General features: G+C 38.0%; 2 protein-coding genes across 2 annotated transcripts; both read right to left on the bottom strand.

Annotated features, from left to right (window-relative positions):
- Positions 1–1,794: 1,794 nt before the first annotated feature.
- LOC139730197 (transmembrane protein 101-like) lies at positions 1,795–5,601 on the bottom strand. The gene is made up of 3 exons (XM_071641093.1): positions 5,462–5,601; positions 3,626–3,803; positions 1,795–2,470 (listed from the first exon to the last, which is right to left on the bottom strand). Exons 1-3 carry the CDS (start codon positions 5,599–5,601, stop codon positions 2,021–2,023), a joined length of 768 nt encoding a protein of 255 aa, XP_071497194.1. The 3' UTR covers positions 1,795–2,020.
- A 3,947-nt stretch (positions 5,602–9,548) lies between these two features.
- Positions 9,549–13,238, bottom strand: LOC139730186 (perlucin-like protein). Its single transcript, XM_071641082.1, has 3 exons — positions 13,231–13,238; positions 12,333–12,514; positions 9,549–9,961 (listed from the first exon to the last, which is right to left on the bottom strand). Exons 1-3 carry the CDS (start codon positions 13,236–13,238, stop codon positions 9,549–9,551), a joined length of 603 nt encoding a protein of 200 aa, XP_071497183.1.
- Between the last annotated feature and the right edge of the window lie 14,674 nt (positions 13,239–27,912).

The raw sequence follows: 27,912 nt of genomic DNA, 5'->3' as shown, positions 1-27,912 counted from the left end.
GACCCCTGCCCAAATATACGTGGGATTCGTCCTCAACTGGTTTAACAATCATAAGACAGATTACACTGGACATCAAATAAGCCCTGTCCAATCAGTAGCATTTGAAAGCCAATGATCAGGACATTTTGTGTACTGTTATACTGTTAACCCTAATCAGGCTGGGGGGGGGCGGAATCCGCCCCCCCCCCTCAACATTTCGCGCAATATCTTCGCAACGCGATAAGCTCCCGCCGCGATGTTTCATGACTTTTTTCTTTCAAGTATCGCGCAACTTTTGAGACCCAAATTGTTGCGCCCGCGCGTACCGTTTTGACGCGACGCCCGTTCGAAAAAGTTTTGTCAACCCCAAAATTGCTCCAAAACGTGATTTTGTGTACAAATCCAATGCAAATTGTGTTTTTTCAATTAATTCACATAGAAATTCATATCTTCGCTTAGAATGGCCGAAATTAATTTATTTTAGCATAATAATGCTTCAAAAAATGTCTGTGACAAATTTTGGCCAAAAAACAAACAAAAACAAAAGGTCAAAAAACAGAGAAATACATAAGAGATTAAAAAAACAATAAAATACATAAGAAATTAATTTCGATACAGATTTTTTTTTATCCTATGTCTCAGAAGAATGATACAAGAAACATTTTTAAAAAGAAATTAGCTTAATTGGAGCATTAATAAGTGATTTAGAGCCCAAAACTGATTTTATGCATAAATTACAATAATTAATTAATATAAAATATAAGAACAATTTTTTGGAGAAAGTAACCATACATTTTGATAGAATACGTCGCGGGCGTCGCGTGTGCCGATTTTCGGCGCGATTGTGCGTTCCATAGGCGAGATCTGAAGGGGGGGCAGAATCCCCCCCCCCCCCCCCCCCCAGATATAGCATAGCCAAAAAAGCCCAGCCTGATTAGGGTTAAGACTGCTAGTAGTACACAATTTGAAAACATACTTTTAATATGACTCATAAAAAAGGTAGGCCAGAAGTGAAATTTCTCGGATGGTATTCCGGAGACATGATTGCCTTTACTGAGGAGGTTATACAGTTACGTCTGTGCTGCTGTTGGTTTGTTTGTCTGTTTGCAAAATACAATGTAACTCAAAAAGTTAAAAACAGATTTTGAATGAAATTAGAGTAAGAATTTGAATGAAACTTGACAATGACGCAATGAACAGAAAAGTGAGTTTTTTGGAAGTGATCCTATCACCATCTGGGTCCAAGATTTTGGGGGCTTTTTTAAAAGGATTCTCTTAGGGCAAAAAGTGAGAGAATAAAAGCTGCACATACAAACTGAGCACATGATACAGGTACAGTAAGAAGTTAACCCATTGAGGACGGACTGATTTTGCTACAAGAGACATTTCCCATGATCCCTGCCCAAGTACATGTATACATGTACTCGGGACTCATCTTCAGTGGGTGCCAGGTAGAAACACTTTACTTGGTACAAAGAATTCTTGAATATTTGGAAATAAGGCGATTTTCTGCAAATAAATGCATATGAAATGAGTTGCTCAGTGGAGGTCTGCACTCTGAGTGATTTCCTAGTCATACCTGTAACAAATAATAAGAGTTACTTTGCTGCTGTTTTTCTATAATTTTCTTTTACAAGCTAAGCACTGACAAATTCCTGCTATTGCTCATACTATTAGCATGGAAATTTGACCAAAGATGAATGCAAGAATAAATGGCATCATGGTTTGGCAATGTTTAGCCAAGTACTTCTGGATGTATTACAAACCACATATTGTACATTGCAGTTTCTTGCAATTATTGTTTCTATGCTGCATAGTAGATGTGGATCTAGACGAATGGTCTCTAAACTCAACTTGTCAGGACTCCATGTTATAAGAACATCTTCATGAAGACCAGGAAATGTACAAATAAGACCACAAAGAAAGGCAAGTAAGCATGAAAAGCAAACACCACTAGATATCCAACCAACAAAAAATATGCAACAGAAGGTAGAGTAGAGAAACTACGAAGCACAGGGAATAAAGAGCAGGTATATCACTGCTATGAAGCCATGAATATTAGTGTACAGACAATGGTGGCGCTGTTTAAGATCATGTTCATCTGCAGCCAATACTCGACGTGTAGCTTGAAGTGCCAGTACTGCAGATTGCCGTCAATGGTGAGGAGGTAACAGACGACTGCCACCGCCACCAGCCCGCTGATCCGTTTTGTCTGCCACTCTGATGAGAGAAGGAACCCGCCGAGGAGAAGGGCGATGCCCAATGTAGCCATGGCAACCTGGCAGTGGGGCAGGGTGTGGAGGAAGGCGCGCCGCTCCTCGGGTGTGCGGTAGAGCTGCACGGCGCTGATGATGCAGAAGATTGAGATGAGGTTCTTGCCGTACGGGTAGAGGAAGTGGAGACGGTAGCGCTTGCCCAGATTCTCCGCCGCGCGGCTCGCCATGATGAGGAACACACCAATGATGCCGACATCGTGGGAAGCTACCCTCGCCTGACAGAGAGGGAATAGAAAATGAACGATTCTCACAAATAAGGCAACAATAACATGGTAACACATCAGGCAAGATGTAGATTATGTGCAGCCACAGAATACTCAGGGGGGTGTGCAAGCATTCTTATCTATCATGCCCAAAAAGGGGGGGGGGGGGGGGGGTTGGGAGAACATACACTGTATGTATTAGCCCTGAATTACCCTAGTTGCACTGGCCATTTGTATGCTCGGCTTCAGGAGGAAGCTTGTCTAGGACACCTGGATCTGCAGTGTACGTTGTAGGCAGTAACATTGTAAAATCCTGTTCATAATCCACCCACATACAATGCACACTGTAGATTCTTAGCCCGGGATGTCTGCCTTGGATTGCCTTTCAGCTGTGGTTTGAGGGGCACCGTCCATTAGAGTCATCTACATTGTAGCACACTGTCTTGTACCAGGTAGCTTTGTACTATACTTGCATCACTTTCTAGTTTGGGTTTATTTCTTCAGTACTAGCTCTATAATTTTTCAACAAACAAAGGCCTAACAATGCTGGGGAGGAAGTCGATAAGGCCGAGCAAAGAACCAAAAAAACACCATCAACAACAAAATTCATATATATTATATAATATAGTACTAGTTTGAAGTCCTACCTTAAAAAAAAAAAAGGATAAGGGCACATTTCTTTTTTTCTGTCTTTTTCTCAACACGATGGATCACTCAATGGCTGATTCACTGCACAAACTATTCAGATAGTCTAGTTTCCTGTCATTTTTAAGTATATGTAAGCTGTGTATGAGTGAGGCCCAACAATGGGAAACAGCAAACATCAATCAAAGTTTGTCTTTTTAGTGTTCAAAATAACATTTAAATTTATGCGGAGGGGTAAAAACAATGTGGACAGGTAAAAGAAGCAAATGTCTATTTTTTCATATTCTTTATTTTGTATTTCAACTAATCTGTAACAAAAAAAAAAAAAGAAATGTTATGAGCACACTTTGTTAAGTAGTTGAAAAATCTTAGAGTAGAATCTTTATGTTATACATATATACATACATGTACATTGTATCTTCAATTTCAAGAGTCTCTGGCATGGTAAAAATGCTATGTGCACTGTGACATACTGTACATTGTAGGTATAACAGCATACATTCTAGCACTAAATGTGCTTACCACCATCCAGGTCTTGGCCGAACTCTGCTGACTCTGCGTGACCGTGGTGAAGAGTGCCAAGGCAACAGCCGTGACAATAGCAAACAGGGAGCGCTGCGAGCCAAAGGACATCATGGTCCCACAAGTGAAGAGAACGGCAATGTGAATGTAGATGTAGAACAGCGGATACCCCTCAGGCCTGTAGAACAAATAGAAAGATTACCATTTATCAGCAAGTGGAAATCTATCAAATAACAGAGAGAGAAAGAGTACAGTCCTCCATGCATACATGTACATGACGGCACTGCACAAAGAATATAAACGTTGGGTTGTTTAAATGGAAAATGGTTACGTTAGTGTAAGGTCTATTGTTATTATTAGTCCCCATCATGTTTGATTTTTTTCTTTTTTTTTCCCCAAACAAAATTAATGTTTTGTGTCTACTAGTACCACTAACATTGCACAATTTACTTGTGTAAGTCTCTGCTTCTGTATTCTTTCATGAAGTCCACACTATAATATTGATTAAGATGTCATACTTGCTTCCTCTGTAACAATAACTCCCTTAGCCTTTACTAGCCTTATCAAAACTGTAACATGTTACAACGCCATTCAAGATTCCAATGCCTGCTATAATATGAAGAAACCTAGATTATGTGTTAGAATCTCTATTCTAGGTACTAGAGAGTAAGTTTTTGTGCTTGACTGAAAGATCAGTCGGTACCTAGTAGGCCCCTAGTACCGTCGGGGGATATGTTCCGTGAAGACTACGTCTAGCTTCACAGAATCCCCTCCTTCGAGTCCTACAGAGGAGAGCGATAATGTAAAAAATAAAAAACAAATAATAGCAATAATAAAAAAAAATAAATAAAATAAAGATGCCTCCGGACAGACATTTCTTTCCCTCTATTTTTGCGCACGGTTGAACCTTGGTGAGGGTGCTGATAGTTCAATCCCATTATCATCAATTATTGATAATCATTCTTCCCGCTTGGCTTCCTAGCAATTTAGCTAAGTTGCCGGAAAGCGCACCTACCATTGACCATTGTACATGTACATCAAAGCAGTCAACTTCACCTTACCACAACCAGGGCCGGGAAAGCCTAACACTGTCTAAGTAGTAAGAGTCTAAGACCTTGTAACGTTAGTAGTAAATTTAACGTTACAGTTAACACGTTAAAGGGATGGTACAGTATTGGTGGAGATGAGAATTGGGCTTTTAACTTTTTGCGAGATAACAAGAAAACACTTATGAAATAGTACAGAGCATACCATTTTAAGAGGAAATCAAAGTTTATTTGATGAAAATCTTGGTTTTTTAATGTCTGAAACATCCAAAAACAGAGTAAAACAAAGCAATCGTAATAAAGTGTGGGTCCCACACTTTACTACAATCGCTCTCTTTTGGATATCTCAGCCATTTCAAAACCAATTTTCATCAAATAAACGTTGAATTCCTAATGGAATTACATGTTCTTTCATATTTCATAAGAGGTTTCTCATTATCTCACCAGAAAAATGTTAGAAACCTGAAATGAGGTCTCAACCAAACCTATGATCCCTTTAACACCAAGTTTAAATCACTTTATCCATTATAATCCTAGCATAATATTCTTGTGTGAGCTGCCTAAGATATTACCGAATCAAGTAGCAAGTAGGTCTGTAGAACGCACGTACATTTATTTACAAACTAGTAGATTTATAGCCTAGGGCTTGTCTTTATCAGCAACTCTCAGATACGAGTCAACATTTTGCAGCAAAATACGCTGCGTCCGGGACCACGTTGTCCCAAAGGCGTCGACAGGAAGTAGACTATTAATCATAAAGGCAATGCAAATTGACCATTTATTAAAATACCTGTGGTCCTGCTCACGCTCCGAACATAACATTGTCAGAGTAAGTGCAGACAGAAATGGAAATCGAAACATTACGAATGCTGATACACCCTTTAGTATCGAGAGAGCAGACAGTTTACGGTGAGACGTGGGGGCTGCCATCTTGATTGAGTCGAGATGTTTGGTAACGTTGGTGGCGCACTGCGAAACACAAAGAGGGCTCTGCACAAACTAAGAGGCACGGACCGTAAGTATACACTGCGTAAAGTTATACATTAACTTGTTTGTTTGTTTTGTTTTGTTTTGTTTTGTTTTGTTTTGTTTTGTTTTGTTTTGTTTTGTTTTGTACCGGTTGGTAAAGACGGGGCTCACTCATGTTCACCAAACTGCCAGTGAACGCGGTTCACCCTGTGTGTACTTGGAGAGAAAATTGGCAAGGGAATTAAACCCAACTGGCAAGTACACTTGAAGGCCTGCACATTATTTCAAAGTCTCTGTCACAGAACGACATACTATGATTGATGGATAATCAAATCACTTTATTTCCCTTTGAACAGGGAGCTCACCTCCCTGCTTTGAAGGAATCTCTAAATTAAGATCCAAGGTGAAAGAAACACATGATTGCTCAAACAGGAAAGGCGTAGGGCAAATGATATCACCTTTTAAACCCCTTTTTGCAAATAAGTTTATCAATAATATTGGTCCAGTCATTGTGTCTGATGATGATGTTGTTACCCCTATTAATGACAGTAGCAGATCTTGATATTTCTCTGAAAAAAAAAAAATCTTACACACACACACACACACACACACACACACATAGAGACACACCCGTGCACAACCTTGCTTTTCTCTCTTTGTCTTCTCTTTCTCTCTCCCTCCCCCATCTTTCTGAGACTCCATCTCTCTCTCTTTCTCTCTCTCTCTCTCTCTAATTTTTTCATGCGTATCCTTTTTTTTTTCATAACTACATTCTCAGGTATAAGTGTAATACTAGATCAAAGTTTGGGTATGGCGTCGGCTCTTTAATAGTTCAACGTTTACTATAACAGTCAGCATCGAACATTATAGGATGCAGCAAGTATATCTGGGCAAAGAGAAAGAACATACACTACGAGCACTGCACAGAAAATAATGCATATTAATAATGTCCGTAAGTACACTGTAAAAACATCGGTGTTAGATTTAACACCACGGGTGTTAAATCTGACACCTATCAAACTTCAATAGAGGACCACACCCACAGATGTTAAAAAATGCACTGTGATCGTGTTGAAAAGTGTTCACCTGACACTTCGTCGTGTTAATTTCACACTGTACCTGGGCTCTGTTTCATAAAGCCATTCGTACCATACGAACAACTTACGAGCGACTGGTGACAGTTCTGATGTGCTATACTTATCAGAATTTCAATAATTCAGCACAAGAACTGATCACCAGTCGCTCGTAAATTTTTCGTAACGTTACGAACAGCTTTATGAAACAGGGCCCTGGTGTTATATTGACACTGTACTGGTGTTAATTCAAAAATGACACCACATGGTGTTGATTTGATATTTGTTGGTGTTAATATCAATGGTTTAACACCCGTCCAGCTTCAATAAGAGACCACACCAGCTGGTGTTACTTTGGTGTAAATTTATTTTCACATTTTTTCAAAAATCTAGTATTTTAATGTAAAATTCTTGACCGTCCTGTTTAAATTAAAAATCAACAAGAAGTGCAGTTACTAAGAAACTCTTCAAAAAACAGTTAAAAATTTGAAAATGACACCCGGAGGTGTTAATTTAACACCATAAATGAGCACCGAAAATTTAACACCAGCTCCGTGTTCACTATTTAACACCGGACTTTTTGCAGTGTATACCGCCAGCAAATTGGAATACTTTGTTTTCACTCAGCTTACATTCACTGAATCAAAAACAAGTACAGGTACTGTATAAAGTAATCATTTGAACGCTATATTAACATTTTGATTCGTAACACGGTTCAACCACCATACTAAAAGCGACGGCTTTTATTGCTTTATAATTATGTCCATGCTATCTCTACAGTTATATCTGTCTTACATCTGCCTTCAAATACTATCATCCGCATGTATTCATTTGATTTTTGTTTATCACTTTTATTGTTTTTTTTTTCGCTAAACAACAAAGTTAGAGGTATTCAATGAAAAAGCTGGAATTATACAATGTTATCTTGACATTTAGCTTGCATGCCTGTGTACGTTGTGCAGCGAATGGTCAGCTGCTGCAGCAATCCTTGTCTATCTTTCATACAATTATTTTGGAAGTCTAGAGAGTCGTTTTTATCATCCAGTATGCAATAATAATTGCTGATAGGCGCGTCTTGATTGCTGAAAGTATTATGAGAAAACGTCTGTTAAAATGCTGTCTTAATAAACTGTTCAAGTAACTCCGAACCATTACGGGTACAAAATTGCGAATTCACAGAGTTGGAATTTGTATTCAAGAATGCCCGTAACGAATTGTGTACGGCTTTATGACTGATTTTATGACCTGTACGCAGGACCTACACAGAGCTGTGAGAACCTCGACCGAGGTTGACCATTACCAATGAGCGCACCCTGCGACGTGCGTATTTTTCCCCGATTACCAATGGTTCGAAAATGAAATCATGTTCCTCCCCCTCCCCCACCCCCCAAAAAAAAAGATTCTCTAAACGTCATGAAGTGACACAATACGACGATGTTATCATGATAATAACTAATAATAATAATAATAATAATAATAATAATAATAATAATAATAACAGTAATGATAACAATAATAATAATAATAATAATAATAATAATAATAAATAATAATGATAAAAAAGATGAATAGCCACACAGCCATACGCTCACAGACATGCTAATAATATGCACGTGATGTACCTACTCATTGATAAACGAGAATACAATACCTTTGTAATCTGTTACTGTTATAGACAAGAAAATACGTATTTTCCTATTCCGTAAGGAATTCTTCCCGTCTTCCACATCATCAGCAGGATAAACCATGCATTAGGTAGATACAAATATTATCATAATAATAATGATAATTAATGATAATGATTGACAGTGCTTATCTATAGCGCATAACAAAAAGTGATAATGTCCCTACGCGACATAATAAGTAACTTAAATGGGGAAAAATTGCCACAATAACCCTTTTGCATTTTCGGATCAACAAGCCTTATGTTATTTTTTTTTTCTTCTTTTCTTTATAAGGAGCCTTATTTCATTTTCGGATGGCAAACTCTCGGAACGAACCCTATTTCATTTCTGAATTAAGAAATAATAAATTCGAAATAACGAACCTACGGAATAACTCTTAATGTGTAAATCAACAAACTTTTTTTTTTTTTTTTTCATTTTCGGATTAACGACTTCTGAGTATAGAAAATTCGTGTGTTTCGAAGTAAATAAACAAACAAACAAACAAACCCTCGGAATAACTAACCTCACATCACTTTTGGATTACCAAACCTTCAGAATATAAGGAACATCACCGGCAAATCGATTCTTCGTTCTGACCGACTAAAAATCATTGCCTTTTCTTAGCATGTATAATAATGTACATTATGTCAATGTTAGAATTACTTTGTTTCTGTTTTTCAATTATCATGAGTTAAACTTATAACCTTCGTTACTTCGTAATCAAAACTACAATAATATTTGGTCATTCATTTCAACATCGTAAGTACTATAAAGACGACTAACCAAAAGAACAAAGATATATATATATTTTTTTTTTTTATGCAGGACATTATAATATCTTAGGATAAGGGATCCCATGTGTACCGTTTAAGATTATGTGTGCGTGTGTGTGTGTGTGTGTGTGTGTGTGTGTGTCCTTCTTCTCAATTAGAGCTGGTATGATAATTTAGTTAAGCTTTCATATCAATCTTGTTTATTTCATGGTATGAAATGCTTCTTTTACTGTAAGTTGAATTAAAAAAAAATAACTTGAATTTTAATGACAAGGATAATTTATTGGATATGGTAACAATATGTATCAACAAACAATCAAACAAGCAAACGGTAACCACCCACAGACGGCTAGACGCCTTCGTTTCTGTGCCATCTAATTTACGACATTGTCAAATCATTCGCTGAATTCACAAAGATATTGTTTGAGTTCGTTGCACACATTATCTAGCACTGCATATCCAGTGAATCCCCCACAATCTTGGTCCTGTCCAGAAGGTGCCCATGGCTGTCCGTTCATCCACATGCTACTTGAGACGGGTAAGGTGCCGCCGGCTCGCTCCCACGTGTAGACTCCTTCGGACGATCTGTCATTCAGACCTGTCCACATAGTTTGGAATGTCGTAACTCCGTAGTGGGAGATGAGAACATCTTCTCGGATGCGGGATAGCTCACTTGGCGTTTCTATGGCGACCAGATAACCTCCAAGTTCGTCGCATCTATCCCGCGCCACCTCCCATGACTGACTGTCCTGGTTGCTGAAGAAATAGCAGGAGTCTGTAGAGGACGGAGAGCCAGGGCAGACGAGACCTGGGCGACCAGCAGGAAGGTCAAATGAAAGAAGTATGGGCTACAACACTCATAAACACAGACCGATATAATCACGCCTACCATGTAGAATAATACGTTCAAGCGGTGATTTCAGGGCGAAATGGATGATTTACATAAAGCAAGTGATTTTATACGCCCCATGTTGTGTGATTATAATGTGGTCCTCGAGCAGGGAAACCGATACTGCGAAAACCCTAAACAAATTACACTGAACCATGTATCATTTCAGAAAAGCAGAAATGCAATCCATTGCAATACAGCTTGCGTAAGAAGGCCACCAGTGTATGACTTATGCCTGCTTTGTTCTTTTGTTGTGCTTCCGTAATCCCCGACTATTATTCTGCATGGCGAAGCTGCTAAGTCATTATCCTTGTTTATTGTGAATTCTTTTCAATTTTGAAATTATGCTGATTCCATATCCATTCAATATAAATTTTGAAACTCTATACCCAGTATAACCAATTTTCAATTGTTCCACTGCAGGATTCTGACAATTAATCTAAGTTCCCCCTTAATTCAATTCGGTCAGACGGAAAGTATACTTAATAACTTAATACGCTAGATATTGAAAGAAACATTTAAACAATAGTACTACAAACATACAGAATATCACTGGTTCTCTTCGGAATTCGGATGCATTATCATACGTGATCTGTAAGCTGCTGCGTTTCTCTGTATTCATTACACTTTATACTAGTTAAAATGTATCATGAATTCATTTTTAGAGGCCTCATTTCTTTTACATATATCTTTTTACAGGCACATACCCACTTCACATCGTTTTCCAGCAAATGACCTCGGGCACTTGCATGTATAATTTTCCAGAGTTTCCGAGCAGCTACCTCCATTCAGACAAGGTTCTGGTAGACAGTCTATTATTTTAGGTTAAATGTGAGATACGATGTATTGAACCGAACGCATCAGAACACATTGCTTCGGTTAAGACTACGTTCTAGAAACACTAAGGACAATTCCAAGTGATGGGTATTAATCATTAATTTTTGTTTACTCTTTTTAGTTTCATAGCATAATTCTTGTTTTGACAAGGGTACTATGTATACGCTCTTAACATTTTGTTCAGTAGCTGCAAACGTATCATCCCGTTTTAGCTATGAATCATAAATGTGCAGTAATATTGCACACTGTCATGCTATCGATAGATTTTGAGAAGGCCCATACATGCATATCTTATTTCATCTTGGTACTTCCATTATTATTGTTATTATTTTGCTCAATGCCACCGCAGAAATACATCATAACAAAAGGGATGATTACCATGCATAATTCTATTCTAAAATATTGATAAATGCAAATCACACAATTTCCTTCGAATTAGATACATATTGGTTATTATTTTCTCCAACCTGAGAGTAAATAAAAGCACAAACTTATACATATGCAACATGATTATTAGCAAATTTAGTACATGGCATCAATTCACAAAACAAAAATACGATATGAAGAGTTTGTTCGCAAAAACCGATAAGTCCGTATTTGCCAAATGGAGATATTTGCGAATAAAGGTCAAGAAAAATAAAGAGAATAATAACAAATTTTTGCTTTTTTGAAAATAACTTCAAAAATCTACCTTTATATGTAGTGACCAATGTATCCTTCAGAAGGTATTATTTTGTATTTTATGACAGAGACCGTATTTCAAAATCTTCAAAATTGAACTTATCGTTTTTTTTTGGCGAACAAACTCTTCATATGATATATAGATATACATCATATAATCATAAAGAGAAAGAGAGATAATGAAAGAAGCAGCATGAGAGTTTTGTATATCAATGATAATTTATTGCATATCAATCCAGTGAACAAGACCGGGATCTTGTAACGTCAACGTGTTCATTTCGCATCAACTTTCCGGGCCTCACTCTAGATTACAAGGCATCACAGGCATCTTGTTACGTATTACTATGTTGTACTCGGGTGACGATTAATATTTGTGTCTCTGTAACACAGAGGAATGTCCTCGTGTGAATAGGCCAAGTGCTTTCTCATTATTTGTTTGTGTTTTTGATACTTTTATTCATGCTATCTTCTCGATTTCTTTTCCCTAAGTCGCTGTCTTTTCTTTCAACGTCCTTTTTATAATCCTTATTTTTACTAAATGGTGTGTGGATAAGACATTCTCACGTATGGACCGACACAATTCAATCTTTGCTTTCAAATACGTTCTTCACATTTTCATAATAGCAATAGTTGTCTTATCTCTTGTTTGCGACCTTACCGTGTACTGTATTTTATTCTACTGACTGTGTTATCATATTCATGTTTCAGATGTAGAACAACAATCAGTCAAGAAGGTCAATTCCATCAAGAACAAGAAGAAGCAACAATTTACCTGGATGGCCACAGTAAACGTTGGTCTTTCCTCTCGCTGCTTCCGGAACTATGACGTCATAATTGGGATGCTCACTTGAAATGTACTTGGGAGCCGATCGGACATAACTTCCAGTCTTCTCCGAGAAGATATTGGGGCAAACATTTTCAATGTCCAATGGTAAACTTGGACATGATTCTCCACTGGAAGTCAGAGCGAGGCAAACTGCAAGGGGGAAATTTAAGTTGTATACACTTTCGTGTGAATGTAATGTTGTATGAGCAACATTTTTTCCCGAAATGAAGAATTCCTGTCTTAAGTGAGAATAATGAAATCATGTATACTTTTTTTTTCAATACTGAAATCTTTGTTGTGGTGTGAATTGATCAAATTTATCATTTTGTTGCAATTGGCTACGTATGAAAACGTACATCCCTTTATAGGCCTACGTTCTACATACAGAATCATGGTTTGCCACCTCCCCCCCCCGAACAAAACAAACAAACAAACAAACAAACAAACAAACAAACATGAAGCACTTTACTGTAATACAATTAAACTTGCAAGCGCCAACCGATGTATGTGTATACATGTATTGTATATGAACATGTCTGTATAATTTTTATATAGTGAATAACTATAGGAACAATGCATATGCGATGTGTCGGCATGTAGGCAAGAAAAAAAAATCTTCTCGATAACTACACCTAAACTCATTGAAGTCAAGAGTATGATCGTTTATCCCTTATTTTGAGACATTGTATTTTGTCATTGTTGTTTGTTTTGTTTTGCCTTTGTCTTGTCCTGTTCTTACTGTGCGTTTTACTTTCCATAGAATACATTATAGATAATTGAAATGGAACGATTAATTTCATGTCAGCTGAGAACAATTGACATTTTCTTTCTGGCCGCTACCTACCATAGCATGTCTGTAAAGCTATATACGTATAATTGTCATATTTTTTTTTTTTGTTTTCACTGTTTTACTGATATGTTTGTCATCGCATCCGAATGTTCATGTATCTGGGTTTTTTTTTTTGTCCTTGCTTTAGTGAAATAAAGAAATTTGAAGCTTGAAAACTTCAAACTAGGATGTTTGCTCATTTTAGGTCGCTGTTATTCTTAATGTAAAAATAAATGAGGTGTTGTTGAAAGAGAGAGGGAGAGAGAAAGAGAAAGAGAGGAAAGTATATAAGAGGAACAGTATGACATCACCTGTCTTTTGACAGAAATGCAATTTAAGCATGAATAATTTACACCATGCCACCATAAAAGTCATTACTTACGTCCGGGTAAGGTTATGATGGACACAATCCGTTCAACGTGAAGCCATTTTAGAGGCTGCATGGTGTGTTCCGATCGTCACTCTGGGGCCGTCATTGACTGGTTGACGGAGACAGCCGCACCAGCCTTACTCGTGGGACTTCGCATAAAAAAAAAAAAAAACAGAAAAAAATCGTCACGTTATAATTAGCGGGAAATATTCCTGTCCGTGGAATACACGGTAGGCACGCTATCGCAATGAAGTCAATATCAGAACAGGCAAAATGCCCATTTTTATAATTAACCATACTTCAAGATAATGAATTATCAAACAAGGTAGTCGTTATTGTAAAATGCCTTTTCAAGGTAATTGCATTTCCGTCTGACTGTCGTCCCCCGAAGCTGTAAACCTGTTAGAAACCTGTCATAACACCGTATATATGTGTACATCTAACCTTAAAGGGGATGACAAGTAACTGATCAGTGGAAAGTAGTGGGAATGCTGGGGGATGATTGTTCCATTTCTTGTGTAATTCATTTCAAGTAATGTGCAGTTAAAATATTTCCAGGTTAGCATGCCTGTATAGTGACGGGGCGATCGTTGACGATTAACTGCACAATACTTGAATATGAGACCATTCCGAAGCAAGTAATTGTCACACAACAATAGATATAAAATGTACTCTTAAATGAATCTCACAAGGATTGGAACGATCATCCCCAGCACTCCCACTGATTCCCATTGATCAGTCACTAGCCATTCCCTTTAAAGGGATAGTTTAGTATTCGTGGACATAAGAATTTGGCTTTTAACGTGTGTTTTTTTTTTCGAGATACCAGGAAACCACTAATGAATAGTACAGAAGATATTCCAGTAGGAAGTCAAAGTTTATTTGATGAAAATCGGTTATAAATGGCTGAGGCACCAAAAACAAAGTAAAACAAAGTGATCATAATAAAAGCTGGGTCCCACCTTTTATCACTTTTTTTTTTTTTGATACCTGAGCTATTTCAAAACCAATTTCCATCAAATGAACGCTGAATTCTTCTAATTGCATGCTCTTTTATATTTCAAAAAAAAAAAGTTTCTTATTATCTCACCGAAGATGTTAGAAATCTGAAGCTAGGTCTCAACCGAAACTGTACAATCCCTTTGAATATACATTGTATGCCATATCAGATATTATGGTAAAGGTGTTTAATGGTGTAGGCATCACAACAGAAATGAATTTGCCAACTTGGCATTGGTCAACTAAACAGTGCGTGATGTCCTCAGTAACCATGTCTATCGTGTCTGCCTTTCATAGAAATAGAAACGTTATTATTTTCTGCAATGTACTCTTACGTCCTTAACCGTTCCTACACTAATTTGTAATACTGCATGGATAATTGATTACAAGTTAAAACTAATTTCATATGCACCAAAAGTTATTGTCGTTAATAGCAATACACATTATCACTATCCCTGCCGTCCCTGCTGCATATTATTTTCAGCTTGAACAAAATTGATTACTAGTATACAATGCTATGACAAGGATATTAACACTTTTAACTTTTCAATCCTTTGTTTGGTTGAATTGATCCTGTTGAATACAGCTTTCAGCCCATATGTTCTGTGCATTTCTCAACGTTTTCATTCCAAGTTTTCCTTGCTTATTGAATCTATTCTTTATTTCATTCTCTCAAGACTCTCTTACTAGTGATGTCGAGATAAAATTTATGAGTAATCTGTCGAGACAGATGATTTTGCTTGCTTATCCCTGCTTGAAAGAACACAGTTTCCCACAGTGTGAGAACCACATTATTAACACAATGTGAATCGTTAATTCACAGTGTGAAACAAAACATTACTGTGTGAACACTATATGAAAACCTCACCACAGTGTGAATTGTCTTAATACTTAAAATTTCACACTATCGACACACTGTGGGACACTGTGCTCTTTCCAATTGCAATAACAATGCATAAATACATAATCAAGAGGATGAATGTAAAAACAGAGGAGATGTTTCAAAGTTTTGAAAAACAAAGGTAATCATTGAACTTTCAAATTACACTGCACTAAACCTTGTTACACAGGTTGGATTATTTTTTTTAAGATTTTACCAAAACAAGGACATTGTGTTTTATTGTTGCCTGAGTTTTCCAGCAGCTTTAATCTGAAATAAATCAAGTCGGGACAAATGGATTTTTGTGCACTAAGTCTCCATAATAATAATAATATTTTTTTTTTGGGGGGGGGGTTGCTTGATTTATTTTTCTTCTAACACATTTGAATACTGATGAAGATTCTTTTTCAGTAATTTCACATAAAATATCAGAATACAGATTTCAATTTGCATGATACGAAGAAGGAAAATATAATTATGTGTAAATTATTTCTATCAATCAAATATCTATTTTATTTCCAGATTTCTTAACAATTCTATGAGAAATTATGCGGAAGAAGGACTGCCAGTATATGCAAATGTTTGAACACAACGGTCGTGGCAATGTCAATGCAATGGTAGGTACAAAAACATTTTGTACAATGTATAATCATTTACTTCTGTTTTAAAGCCCATTTTCTGAAAACAGAAAATCTGATCAAACAAAACAAAATCCATATTAAGATCCTGCATTCATACATTGAAATCTGACAGAAACATTAGATATCAATCTTGCCTTAAAAAAAAAAAAAAGAAATAGAACATTTTACGTCATTTCACATAAACTGGAAATGTGTTCCAAAGGTTTGGTCCAGTATGTCTCAAAGGTTTTTGTGCAATTAATGATTTGGGATTTACATATTACATGGACATTTTACGAATGACAAGTAAGATACGAATGAACAGTGTTATTTTTCAAGAAATAATTAAAGTTACTTAGAAGGAAATTGTTCTAAAAATTTTAACATAAAAAGCAAACAGTGAAATGTACTTATATCAAAATATCCAGCGTTTTTAAATGATAAAAGCGGACTAGTGTCGACTAAGTATTTTGAGCCAGTCCAGATGCAAATAACTTTCTTTCGAGATAAATAAATAAAGTTGAGTTTAGATCTTTGCACTTGTAGCCTACAGTAGATTACAATCAATGATAGTAGGATTAAGGCATTGTAAGATATTAAAACAGTATGTACATAAAGGTAAGTTTTCGTCAAAGAATAATTATATTTCTGGAAATACAGGTTGTAACATAACGTAAGTGATCATTTCAAGTTATATTTTCATCTATGAGAATACCAAAAAAATGATCGAAATTTTACGTTAAATAGATACATTATCATAATCAATCATTAATAAATAATCATTCGTGTGAGTTTTTATACGCCCAAATGGATATATTTTGTTTTTTGATAACTATGTGATAATTTGTTAATTCAATTCCAGTTTGACACGTTTGTTAACTCTACATTTTTATGTATACACTAGCGTATATAGGCCTATGTGACCCTTCATCACAAAAGCAACAGAAAGTCGCCAGACGTAGATTTTCAGGTAAGGGCAGATACTAAAATAGCAGACTCTAAGCTTTAAAATGATGTATAACTCAATTCAAATGGACTCCCCTAACCTACCTAAATACTGGAAAGAAAGCAAACACTCTGGAAAAGTATGAACTGAGAAAAGAGGCTCTGAAGTACAGTGTCTATTCAAGCGCTTAATCTTTACCAAGCTGTGCTAGCTGTGCCATGACAGGGACAAAACACAGAATGTAAACCACCGGAGCAACAGCAATGAAGGGATTATCAGATTAAGCTGAAATTAGGCATGTTATATTAACACATTGTGCCCGTGATTAACTCTTTATGTGCCACGTTCGCACGTCCGGCTCAGTCGACGGCGTGCCAACTTCGCATATTTTGCTCAACAAACAAAGCCGTGGTCATTCAAAAGAAAAATTGAAAATAGATTCGTCATACAATCTATATCGTAACAAAGCTTGGCATTCCTCTTTGACTTTGCCTACTATTGTGCCCACCTTAACAGAAATTTGAAGAAGTTATACACATCGGAAAAACAGAATTCTTTCTCAAATCTTGACTACCTTCGCGTCTCAGAATAACGTGGCACACAGGGGGTTTTCACCATGGCACATAAAGAGTTAATACTAACTTTCAAAGCAGTAGGGTTATCCTTTCAAAAGTCATTAGACTTGAAAATGAAGAGTGTGCAAAGGATTTCAAGACATGCAAAGCGGCTTCTAAGAAGCCGCTTTACATGTCTTGAAAAAAGGCTTGTAGAAAAACTGCCAAAAAACACACTTTCCCTTTCATGTCATGATACCAAACTAGAAGAATACTCTAGAAGAAGGATTTCTCTTGCAGAAAATATGAAAAACTCAAGACTGACTTGGTTGAACCATTTCACCTTTTTTTGAGTTCTCACTTAAAATCAACGGGTGCGACTTTTTGTTTGTATTGTGGTGCACCGTCACATATATTATCATTGGAATAAAAAAAAAATATATATATGTGTGTATATATATATATATATATATAATATAAATGTATTTATATTATAACATAGACGACGAATAAACAATGTCATTGATATATAACAAAAAAAGAGGGGGAACTAAATTAAGCCCTGTCGCACACCTCTGATCTGTACTCTCTAAAAAAAAGATCGAGTGAAAAAAAACAAAAAAGAGTGAATTTAGAGTGAAAAGAGTGAATTTAGAGTGAAATTGGGTGAATTTTTAGTGAAAATGTTCATTTTCACTCATTTTGGAGTGACCTCAGGGATCACTCGAAGATTTTGGAGTGATCCCTGAGGTCACTCCAAATCGAGTGAAAATGAACACTCAAAATTCACTCCAATTTCACTCTATTGTTCACTTTATGTTTATGTTGTTTCTGTTGTTCTGTTACTGTTTCTGTCTCTTGTTTGCGTTTTTGTCTGCTATTTTGTCTTCAGTTCGTCAGTCTTGTCCGCCCGTTTTGTCCTTTACAACCTTTTCTTTAGTAGTTGTCTTGCTGTCTAGTCCTGTTTTATGTTAGTTCGCGTCTATGTAAATGTATTTATTTGTTAATCTAATTTCTAGTGGGCTTCCAGACTTCTTCCACTTTGTTATCTGTTTGTATATACGACGGTTCAATTTAGGATCTTTTCGTTGATGTTCTTCTCCAGAGGGACCCACATACTACAAGCTCTGTCTTTTAAGTGGGTCCCTCCATTTTTCGCATTTAAAACAACGGTATACATGTATTTCGCTTTGATCACTTATGTTTCTTTCTTGCAATACAATGTATGATTACTTTAGGTCCTCAATTGTTATACTCTTTTTATTTCACTATGTTCTACTTACCTTATTTTCTGTTACAAAATGAAGTGAAACATATGTTTTTTGTTGAAAAATGAAATAAACTTTGAACTTGAACTTGAACTTGAACTATTGCAACTGATTGACAAATTGCCCTACATCGACGTAAATAAGCACTGAATTGATCAGTGTTTTAAAAACTAGTCTAGTGGAGATGACGCCTGTCCGGTGATCAGGAGGTCGTGGGTTCGAATCCTGCTCGAGTATGTACGCCCATGATTTTTTATCATGGCTACTACTAAAACACTGATCAATTCAGTGCTTATTTACGTCGATGTAGGGCAATTTGTCAATCAGTTGCAATGAAAACATCTCGACGGAAGAACTTCATAAATTTGAATAACAAAGCAGTACCGGCTGCATGCTATAAGGATTAGAACCAACACTTGCTGTCGGGCGAAAGCTCGGTGGTCTAGTGGAGATGACGCCTGTCCGGTGATCAGGAGGTCGTGGGTTCGAATCCTGCTCGAGTATGTACGCCCATGATTTTTTATCATGGCTACTACTAAAACACTGATCAATTCAGTGCTTATTTACGTCGATGTAGGGCAATTTGTCAATCAGTTGCAATGAAAACATCTCGACGGAAGAACTTCATAAATTTGAATAACAAAGCAGTACCCGCTGCATGCTATAAGGATCAGAACCAACACTTGCTGTCGGGCGAAAGCTCGGTGGTCTAGTGGAGATGACGCCTGTCCGGTGATCAGGAGGTCGTGGGTTCGAATCCTGCTCGAGTATGTACGCCCATGATTGTTTATCATGGCTACTACTAAAACACTGATCAATTCAGTGCTTATTTACGTCGATGTAGGGCAATTTGTCAATCAGTTGCAATGAAAACATCTCGACGGAAGAACTTCATAAATTTGAATAACAAAGCAGTACCCGCTGCATGCTATAAGGATTAGAACCAACACTTGCTGTCGGGCGAAAGCTCGGTGGTCTAGTGGAGATGACGCCTGTCCGGTGATCAGGAGGTCGTGGGTTCGAATCCTGCTCGAGTATGTACGCCCATGATTGTTTATCATGGCTACTACTAAAACACTGATCAATTCAGTGCTTATTTACGTCGATGTAGGGCAATTTGTCAATCAGTTGCAATGAAAACATCTCGACGGAAGAACTTCATAAATTTGAATAACAAAGCAGTACCCGCTGCATGCTATAAGGATTAGAACCAACACTTGCTGTTGGGCGAAAGCTCGGTGGTCTAGTGGAGATGACGCCTGTCCGGTGATCAGGAGGTCGTGGGTTCGAATCCTGCTCGAGTATGTACGCCCATGATTTTTTATCATGGCTACTACTAAAACACTGATCAATTCAGTGCTTATTTACGTCGATGTAGGGCAATTTGTCAATCAGTTGCAATGAAAACATCTCGACGGAAGAACTTCATAAATTTGAATAACAAAGCAGTACCCGCTGCATGCTATAAGGATTAGAACCAACACTTGCTGTCGGGCGAAAGCTCGGTGGTCTAGTGGAGATGACGCCTGTCCGGTGATCAGGAGGTCGTGGGTTCGAATCCTGCTCGAGTATGTACGCCCATGATTGTTTATCATGGCTACTACTAAAACACTGATCAATTCAGTGCTTATTTACGTCGATGTAGGGCAATTTGTCAATCAGTTGCAATGAAAACATCTCGACGGAAGAACTTCATAAATTTGAATAACAAAGCAGTACCCGCTGCATGCTATAAGGATTAGAACAAACACTTGCTGTCGGGCGAAAGCTCGGTGGTCTAGTGGAGATGACGCCTGTCCGGTGATCAGGAGGTCGTGGGTTCGAATCCTGCTCGAGTATGTACGCCCATGATTGTTTATCATGGCTACTACTAAAACACTGATCAATTCAGTGCTTATTTACGTCGATGTAGGGCAATTTGTCAATCAGTTGCAATGAAAACATCTCGACGGAAGAACTTCATAAATTTGAATAACAAAGCAGTACCCGCTGCATGCTATAAGGATTAGAACCAACACTTGCTGTCGGGCGAAAGCTCGGTGGTCTAGTGGAGATGACGCCTGTCCGGTGATCAGGAGGTCGTGGGTTCGAATCCTGCTCGAGTATGTACGCCCATGATTTTTTGTCATGGCTACTACTAAAACACTGATCAATTCAGTGCTTATTTACGTCGATGTAGGGCAATTTGTCAATCAGTTTCAATGAAGAATGGCGGAAGAACTTCAAAAATTTGAATAACAAAGCAGTACCCGCTGCATGCTATAAGGATTAGAACCAACACTTGCTGTCGGGCGAAAGCTCGGTGGTCTAGTGGAGATGACGCCTGTCCGGTGATCAGGAGGTCGTGGGTTCGAATCCTGCTCGAGTATGTACGCCCATGATTGTTCATCATGGCTACTACTAAAACACTGATCAATTCAGTGCTTATTTACGTCGATGTAGGGCAATTTGTCAATCAGTTGCAATGAAAACATCTCGACGGAAGAACTTCATAAATTTGAATAACAAAGCAGTACCCGCTGCATGCTATAAGGATTAGAACAAACACTTGCTGTCGGGCGAAAGCTCGGTGGTCTAGTGGAGATGACGCCTGTCCGGTGATCAGGAGGTCGTGGGTTCGAATCCTGCTCGAGTATGTACGCCCATGATTGTTTATCATGGCTACTACTAAAACACTGATCAATTCAGTGCTTATTTACGTCGATGTAGGGCAATTTGTCAATCAGTTGCAATGAAAACATCTCGACGGAAGAACTTCATAAATTTGAATAACAAAGCAGTACCCGCTGCATGCTATAAGGATTAGAACAAACACTTGCTGTCGGGCGAAAGCTCGGTGGTCTAGTGGAGATGACGCCTGTCCGGTGATCAGGAGGTCGTGGGTTCGAATCCTGCTCGAGTATGTACGCCCATGATTGTTTATCATCGCTACTACTAAAACACTGATCAATTCAGTGCTTATTTACGTCGATGTAGGGCAATTTGTCAATCAGTTGCAATGAAAACATCTCGACGGAAGAACTTCATAAATTTGAATAACAAAGCAGTACCCGCTGCATGCTATAAGGATTAGAACCAACACTTGCTGTCGGGCGAAAGCTCGGTGGTCTAGTGGAGATGACGCCTGTCCGGTGATCAGGAGGTCGTGGGTTCGAATCCTGCTCGAGTATGTACGCCCATGATTTTTTGTCATGGCTACTACTAAAACACTGATCAATTCAGTGCTTATTTACGTCGATGTAGGGCAATTTGTCAATCAGTTTCAATGAAGAATGGCGGAAGAACTTCAAAAATTTGAATAACAAAGCAGTACCCGCTGCATGCTATAAGGATTAGAACCAACACTTGCTGTCGGGCGAAAGCTCGGTGGTCTAGTGGAGATGACGCCTGTCCGGTGATCAGGAGGTCGTGGGTTCGAATCCTGCTCGAGTATGTACGCCCATGATTGTTCATCATGGCTACTACTAAAACACTGATCAATTCAGTGCTTATTTACGTCGATGTAGGGCAATTTGTCAATCAGTTGCAATGAAAACATCTCGACGGAAGAACTTCATAAATTTGAATAACAAAGCAGTACCCGCTGCATGCTATAAGGATTAGAACAAACACTTGCTGTCGGGCGAAAGCTCGGTGGTCTAGTGGAGATGACGCCTGTCCGGTGATCAGGAGGTCGTGGGTTCGAATCCTGCTCGAGTATGTACGCCCATGATTGCTTATCATGGCTACTACTAAAACACTGATCAATTCAGTGCTTATTTACGTCGATGTAGGGCAATTTGTCAATCAGTTGCAATGAAAACATCTCGACGGAAGAACTTCATAAATTTGAATAACAAAGCAGTACCCGCTGCATGCTATAAGGATTAGAACCAACACTTGCTGTCGGGCGAAAGCTCGGTGGTCTAGTGGAGATGACACCTGTCCGGTGATCAGGAGGTCGTGGGTTCGAATCCTGCTCGAGTATGTACGCCCATGATTTTTTATCATGGCTACTACTAAAACACTGATCAATTCAGTGCTTATTTACGTCGATGTAGGGCAATTTGTCAATCAGTTGCAATGAAAACATCTCGACGGAAGAACTTCATAAATTTGAATAACAAAGCAGTACCCGCTGCATGCTATAAGGATTAGAACCAACACTTGCTGTCGGGCGAAAGCTCGGTGGTCTAGTGGAGATGACGCCTGTCCGGTGATCAGGAGGTCGTGGGTTCGAATCCTGCTCGAGTATGTACGCCCATGATTGCTTATCATGGCTACTACTAAAACACTGATCAATTCAGTGCTTATTTACGTCGATGTAGGGCAATTTGTCAATCAGTTGCAATGAAAACATCTCGACGGAAGAACTTCATAAATTTGAATAACAAAGCAGTACCCGCTGCATGCTATAAGGATTAGAACCAACACTTGCTGTCGGGCGAAAGCTCGGTGGTCTAGTGGAGATGACGCCTGTCCGGTGATCAGGAGGTCGTGGGTTCGAATCCTGCTCGAGTATGTACGCCCATGATTTTTTGTCATGGCTACTACTAAAACACTGATCAATTCAGTGCTTATTTACGTCGATGTAGGGCAATTTGTCAATCAGTTGCAATGAAGAATGGCGGAAGAACTTCAAAAATTTGAATAACAAAGCAGTACCCGCTGCATGCTATAAGGATTAGAACCAACACTTGCTGTCGGGCGAAAGCTCGGTGGTCTAGTGGAGATGACGCCTGTCCGGTGATCAGGAGGTCGTGGGTTCGAATCCTGCTCGAGTATGTACGCCCATGATTGTTTATCATGGCTACTACTAAAACACTGATCAATTCAGTGCTTATTTACGTCGATGTAGGGCAATTTGTCAATCAGTTGCAATGAAAACATCTCGACGGAAGAACTTCATAAATTTGAATAACAAAGCAGTACCCGCTGCATGCTATAAGGATTAGAACAAACACTTGCTGTCGGGCGAAAGCTCGGTAGTCTAGTGGAGATGACGCCTGTCCGGTGATCAGGAGGTCGTGGGTTCGAATCCTGCTCGAGTATGTACGCCCATGATTGCTTATCATGGCTACTACTAAAACACTGATCAATTCAGTGCTTATTTACGTCGATGTAGGGCAATTTGTCAATCAGTTGCAATGAAAACATCTCGACGGAAGAACTTCATAAATTTGAATAACAAAGCAGTACCCGCTGCATGCTATAAGGATTAGAACCAACACTTGCTGTCGGGCGAAAGCTCGGTGGTCTAGTGGAGATGACGCCTGTCCGGTGATCAGGAGGTCGTGGGTTCGAATCCTGCTCGAGTATGTACGCCCATGATTGCTTATCATGGCTACTACTAAAACACTGATCAATTCAGTGCTTATTTACGTCGATGTAGGGCAATTTGTCAATCAGTTGCAATGAAAACATCTCGACGGAAGAACTTCATAAATTTGAATAACAAAGCAGTACCCGCTGCATGCTATAAGGATTAGAACCAACACTTGCTGTCGGGCGAAAGCTCGGTGGTCTAGTGGAGATGACACCTGTCCGGTGATCAGGAGGTCGTGGGTTCGAATCCTGCTCGAGTATGTACGCCCATGATTTTTTATCATGGCTACTACTAAAACACTGATCAATTCAGTGCTTATTTACGTCGATGTAGGGCAATTTGTCAATCAGTTGCAATGAAAACATCTCGACGGAAGAACTTCATAAATTTGAATAACAAAGCAGTACCCGCTGCATGCTATAAGGATTAGAACCAACACTTGCTGTCGGGCGAAAGCTCGGTGGTCTAGTGGAGATGACGCCTGTCCGGTGATCAGGAGGTCGTGGGTTCGAATCCTGCTCGAGTATGTACGCCCATGATTGCTTATCATGGCTACTACTAAAACACTGATCAATTCAGTGCTTATTTACGTCGATGTAGGGCAATTTGTCAATCAGTTGCAATGAAAACATCTCGACGGAAGAACTTCATAAATTTGAATTTCACTCTAAATTCACTCTTTTTTGTATTCACTCCTTTAAGAGTGAATATTTTCACTCGATTTTTTTTTAGAAAGTGAGAAAAATTGATGATATATCATTATGTACAAGACATTGCCGCCTATATGATGAATGATACCTAAACCATGAGAGTGCAACACTGTTAACACCATAAAACTGTAACTTTTTAAGTAACGTATCAAACACTTTAGTAAATCCGTAAGAAATTCCTATGACATGCTTTTTAGTTTTAGCATTTGTTTTTGTTTTTGTTTTATATTTTTTAATTTGCCATTGCCTTTGTAATTTTACACTATAACTGGACCAAAGCTTAATCTGGAGAATAATTCTCTCGGAAACCATATTGACATAATTTCAAGACATTATGATTATGTAAACAATTGAAGACCTGAATATAAGAACGATCCAAGTCCAAATTTTGGCCAAATTCAGTTTGACATGGGAAATTGTAGCTTATGCATGGACTCATCTTGTGTATAAATGATAAATCCTAATTACCCCCGGAAGTGCCTGATTTGAATGAGTTAAATCTTATATTAATGTAAGAATGAAGGACTTGGATCATTCTTACATTCATGTAATAGCGCCCTCTCTCATCCTTCTCTCATCTCTATAGCAGAATATCATGTATATGAATCAAAGAACGACCCAAGTCCACCATACAAAATGGCCTCTCCACAATTTATGTAAATGTTAATTGCCTTAACAATATATGTTCTAATTTGTGTATACAATGTTGCCTTCTCATCACAGTTAAATAAAACATTATTGGACAAATAAAAGAGATATGAAGTTTTTTTTAGTTTACTCGAAATGGTCTTCAATGGACTTGGGTCGTTCTTATATTCATATACTCAACTATAATTATATCATACATTTGGTCAGTAAAACTGACAAACAAAAAAGCTATAAATCATTTTGGTAGCGTAATCAGGCCCCTGACACTTAGTTGATATTTATGTTCCTTTTGTTTGTTTGTTTGTTAGATTTTTTTTCGGGCCAGCAAATTTCTCATTGAAAGATTTTATAGAGGCCAGAACAGGCCGCCATATATAAATATTTATAGAGAATAAACGTTGCAATATTGTGCCTGTAGCGATTCTCTAGTAAAAAAGAAGTGATGGATACTGAATCAGTCGTGATTGACAAATGAGAGCCAAAATTATACTAGGAATTAATCAAATTATAAAATCATAATCACTTCTAATTTATAATTTTCGTTTGAGTCATATATGCATCCTCATCTCCTATAGTCGAACTAAATCAAATGTATTGTATTGAGTCTTTCCCATTTCAAATACAGCATTTTTTTTTTTGCCAATGCACGCGAGATTTTCAAATAATTATGACTATAAAAAAGACACGATACTTGTTTCGATTAGATACAATTCAGTTGAATTTCATGGTTACATTTATGCACATCCTCTCGAGACATAATTATGTTTGTTGAGAACGCAACTCCATGGCGACATTAAATTTTAAAGCTAAGTCTGCATTACACGTGTCATAAAAAAATGACAATGTATATATGCAATATGCCATATTGACATCTCGAATGTATGTTGAACTGCTGATAATCTCTGATATTAAATATATATATATATATATATATATATATATATATATATTCCGCAATGTAATTGACAGCAACTGACCTCAGTTTTCGGCACTTTCCTCTGACACTGTTTGAGTCGGTAAGCAGCAGCAGGAAACTGTCTTCGACTCAATCACGCAAACGTTTTGCAAAGTATCGATGCCCAGACTGCGGAGACGACTAGACGGGCTATGCTTCTGGGCAAACTAATATTAATGATATGATCGTTCTCTAACCGCTCAAGCAAATATTCTGTACCTATGTACGTCGTGCGTGTATCATTTATTACTCTTGATCTGTAGTTTGTCCAGTGTTAGCAAGAGAAATATCAATGTGCCATTACTGTAGGGTATGCATTTTTTCAAATCTGTTTGCCATAACTGGATATGAGTAGACATAATCTTTTTTCTCTCTTTTTCTGTCTCTTTGGCTGTCCCTATGCAGGCCTACTGCATGTGTGTGTGTGTGTGTGTGTGTGTGTGTGTGTGTGTGTGTCTGTGTCTGTGTGTGTTGTGTTTGTGTGTAATATGTGTGTATTTTTGCGACGGTGTCTTGTTTATTCATTTGGCTTCACTCAGAGTTACTTGTAAAATATTATATGGTGTGATTGAAAAGTATTTGATGCTTTCGAGACTGCCTGGCTCTCATTGTAAAGGCATAATTATGATTGTGACTGTGCATCACAAAACAAACAAAAAGTCGCACCCTTGATTTTACGTGAGGACTCAAAATATGTGAAACGGGTAAAGCAAGTCAGTTTTGGGTTTTCCATATTTTCTTAAAGAGCTACTCTTCTTCTACAATATTCTTGAGTTTGGAATAATAATATGAATGAGAAAGTGGATTTTCAACCGTTTTTCTACAACCATTTTTGGTAGAGTATTGTGGTCAGGCATGTCTCAGAGGTTCCTTTATATTTCTTGAAAATCCTTTGCACACTCTTCATTTTTCTTAATAAATTTTGAAACGATACTGCTACTGTTTTGAAAGTTGACATTAGTTATGGACAGAATGTGTTGATAAGGCATGCTAAATTTCAGCTTAATCTGATAATCCCTACAGTGTTGTTGCAACAGTGTTTTCATCCTTTTTTTTTGGGGGGGGGGGGGGGGGTCCTATTCATCGTACAGCTAGCACGGCTTGGTAAAGATTAAGTGCTTGAATACACTCTGTACTTCAGAGCCTCTTTTCTAAGTTCACACTTTTTCAGAGTGTGTGCTTTCTTTCCAAAATTTAAATAGGTTAGAAGAGTCCATTTGAGTTGAGTTATACATCATTTTAAAGCTTAGAGTTTGCTCTTTTAGAATCTGCCCTAAACTAAAAATCCATGCCTGGCAACTCTTTGTTGGTTTTGTGGGGGAGGGTCACATGTGGTGTTGTATGTATCCTTTCAAAAGTTATTAGACTTGAAAGTGAAAAGTGTGCAAAGGATTTCAAGAAATGAAAATGAGCCTCTAAGAAATATGTTATCATTGTACTCC

This window comes from Diadema antillarum, unplaced genomic scaffold (genome assembly GCF_040938485.1).
Source record: "Diadema antillarum isolate AM-2024a unplaced genomic scaffold, OU_Dant_1.0 seq00000297_RagTag, whole genome shotgun sequence".
NCBI classification, from domain to species: domain Eukaryota; kingdom Metazoa; phylum Echinodermata; class Echinoidea; order Diadematoida; family Diadematidae; genus Diadema; species Diadema antillarum.
The sequence above is the reverse complement of the archived record's forward strand: the minus strand, read 5'-3'. Positions and strand labels throughout refer to the sequence as shown.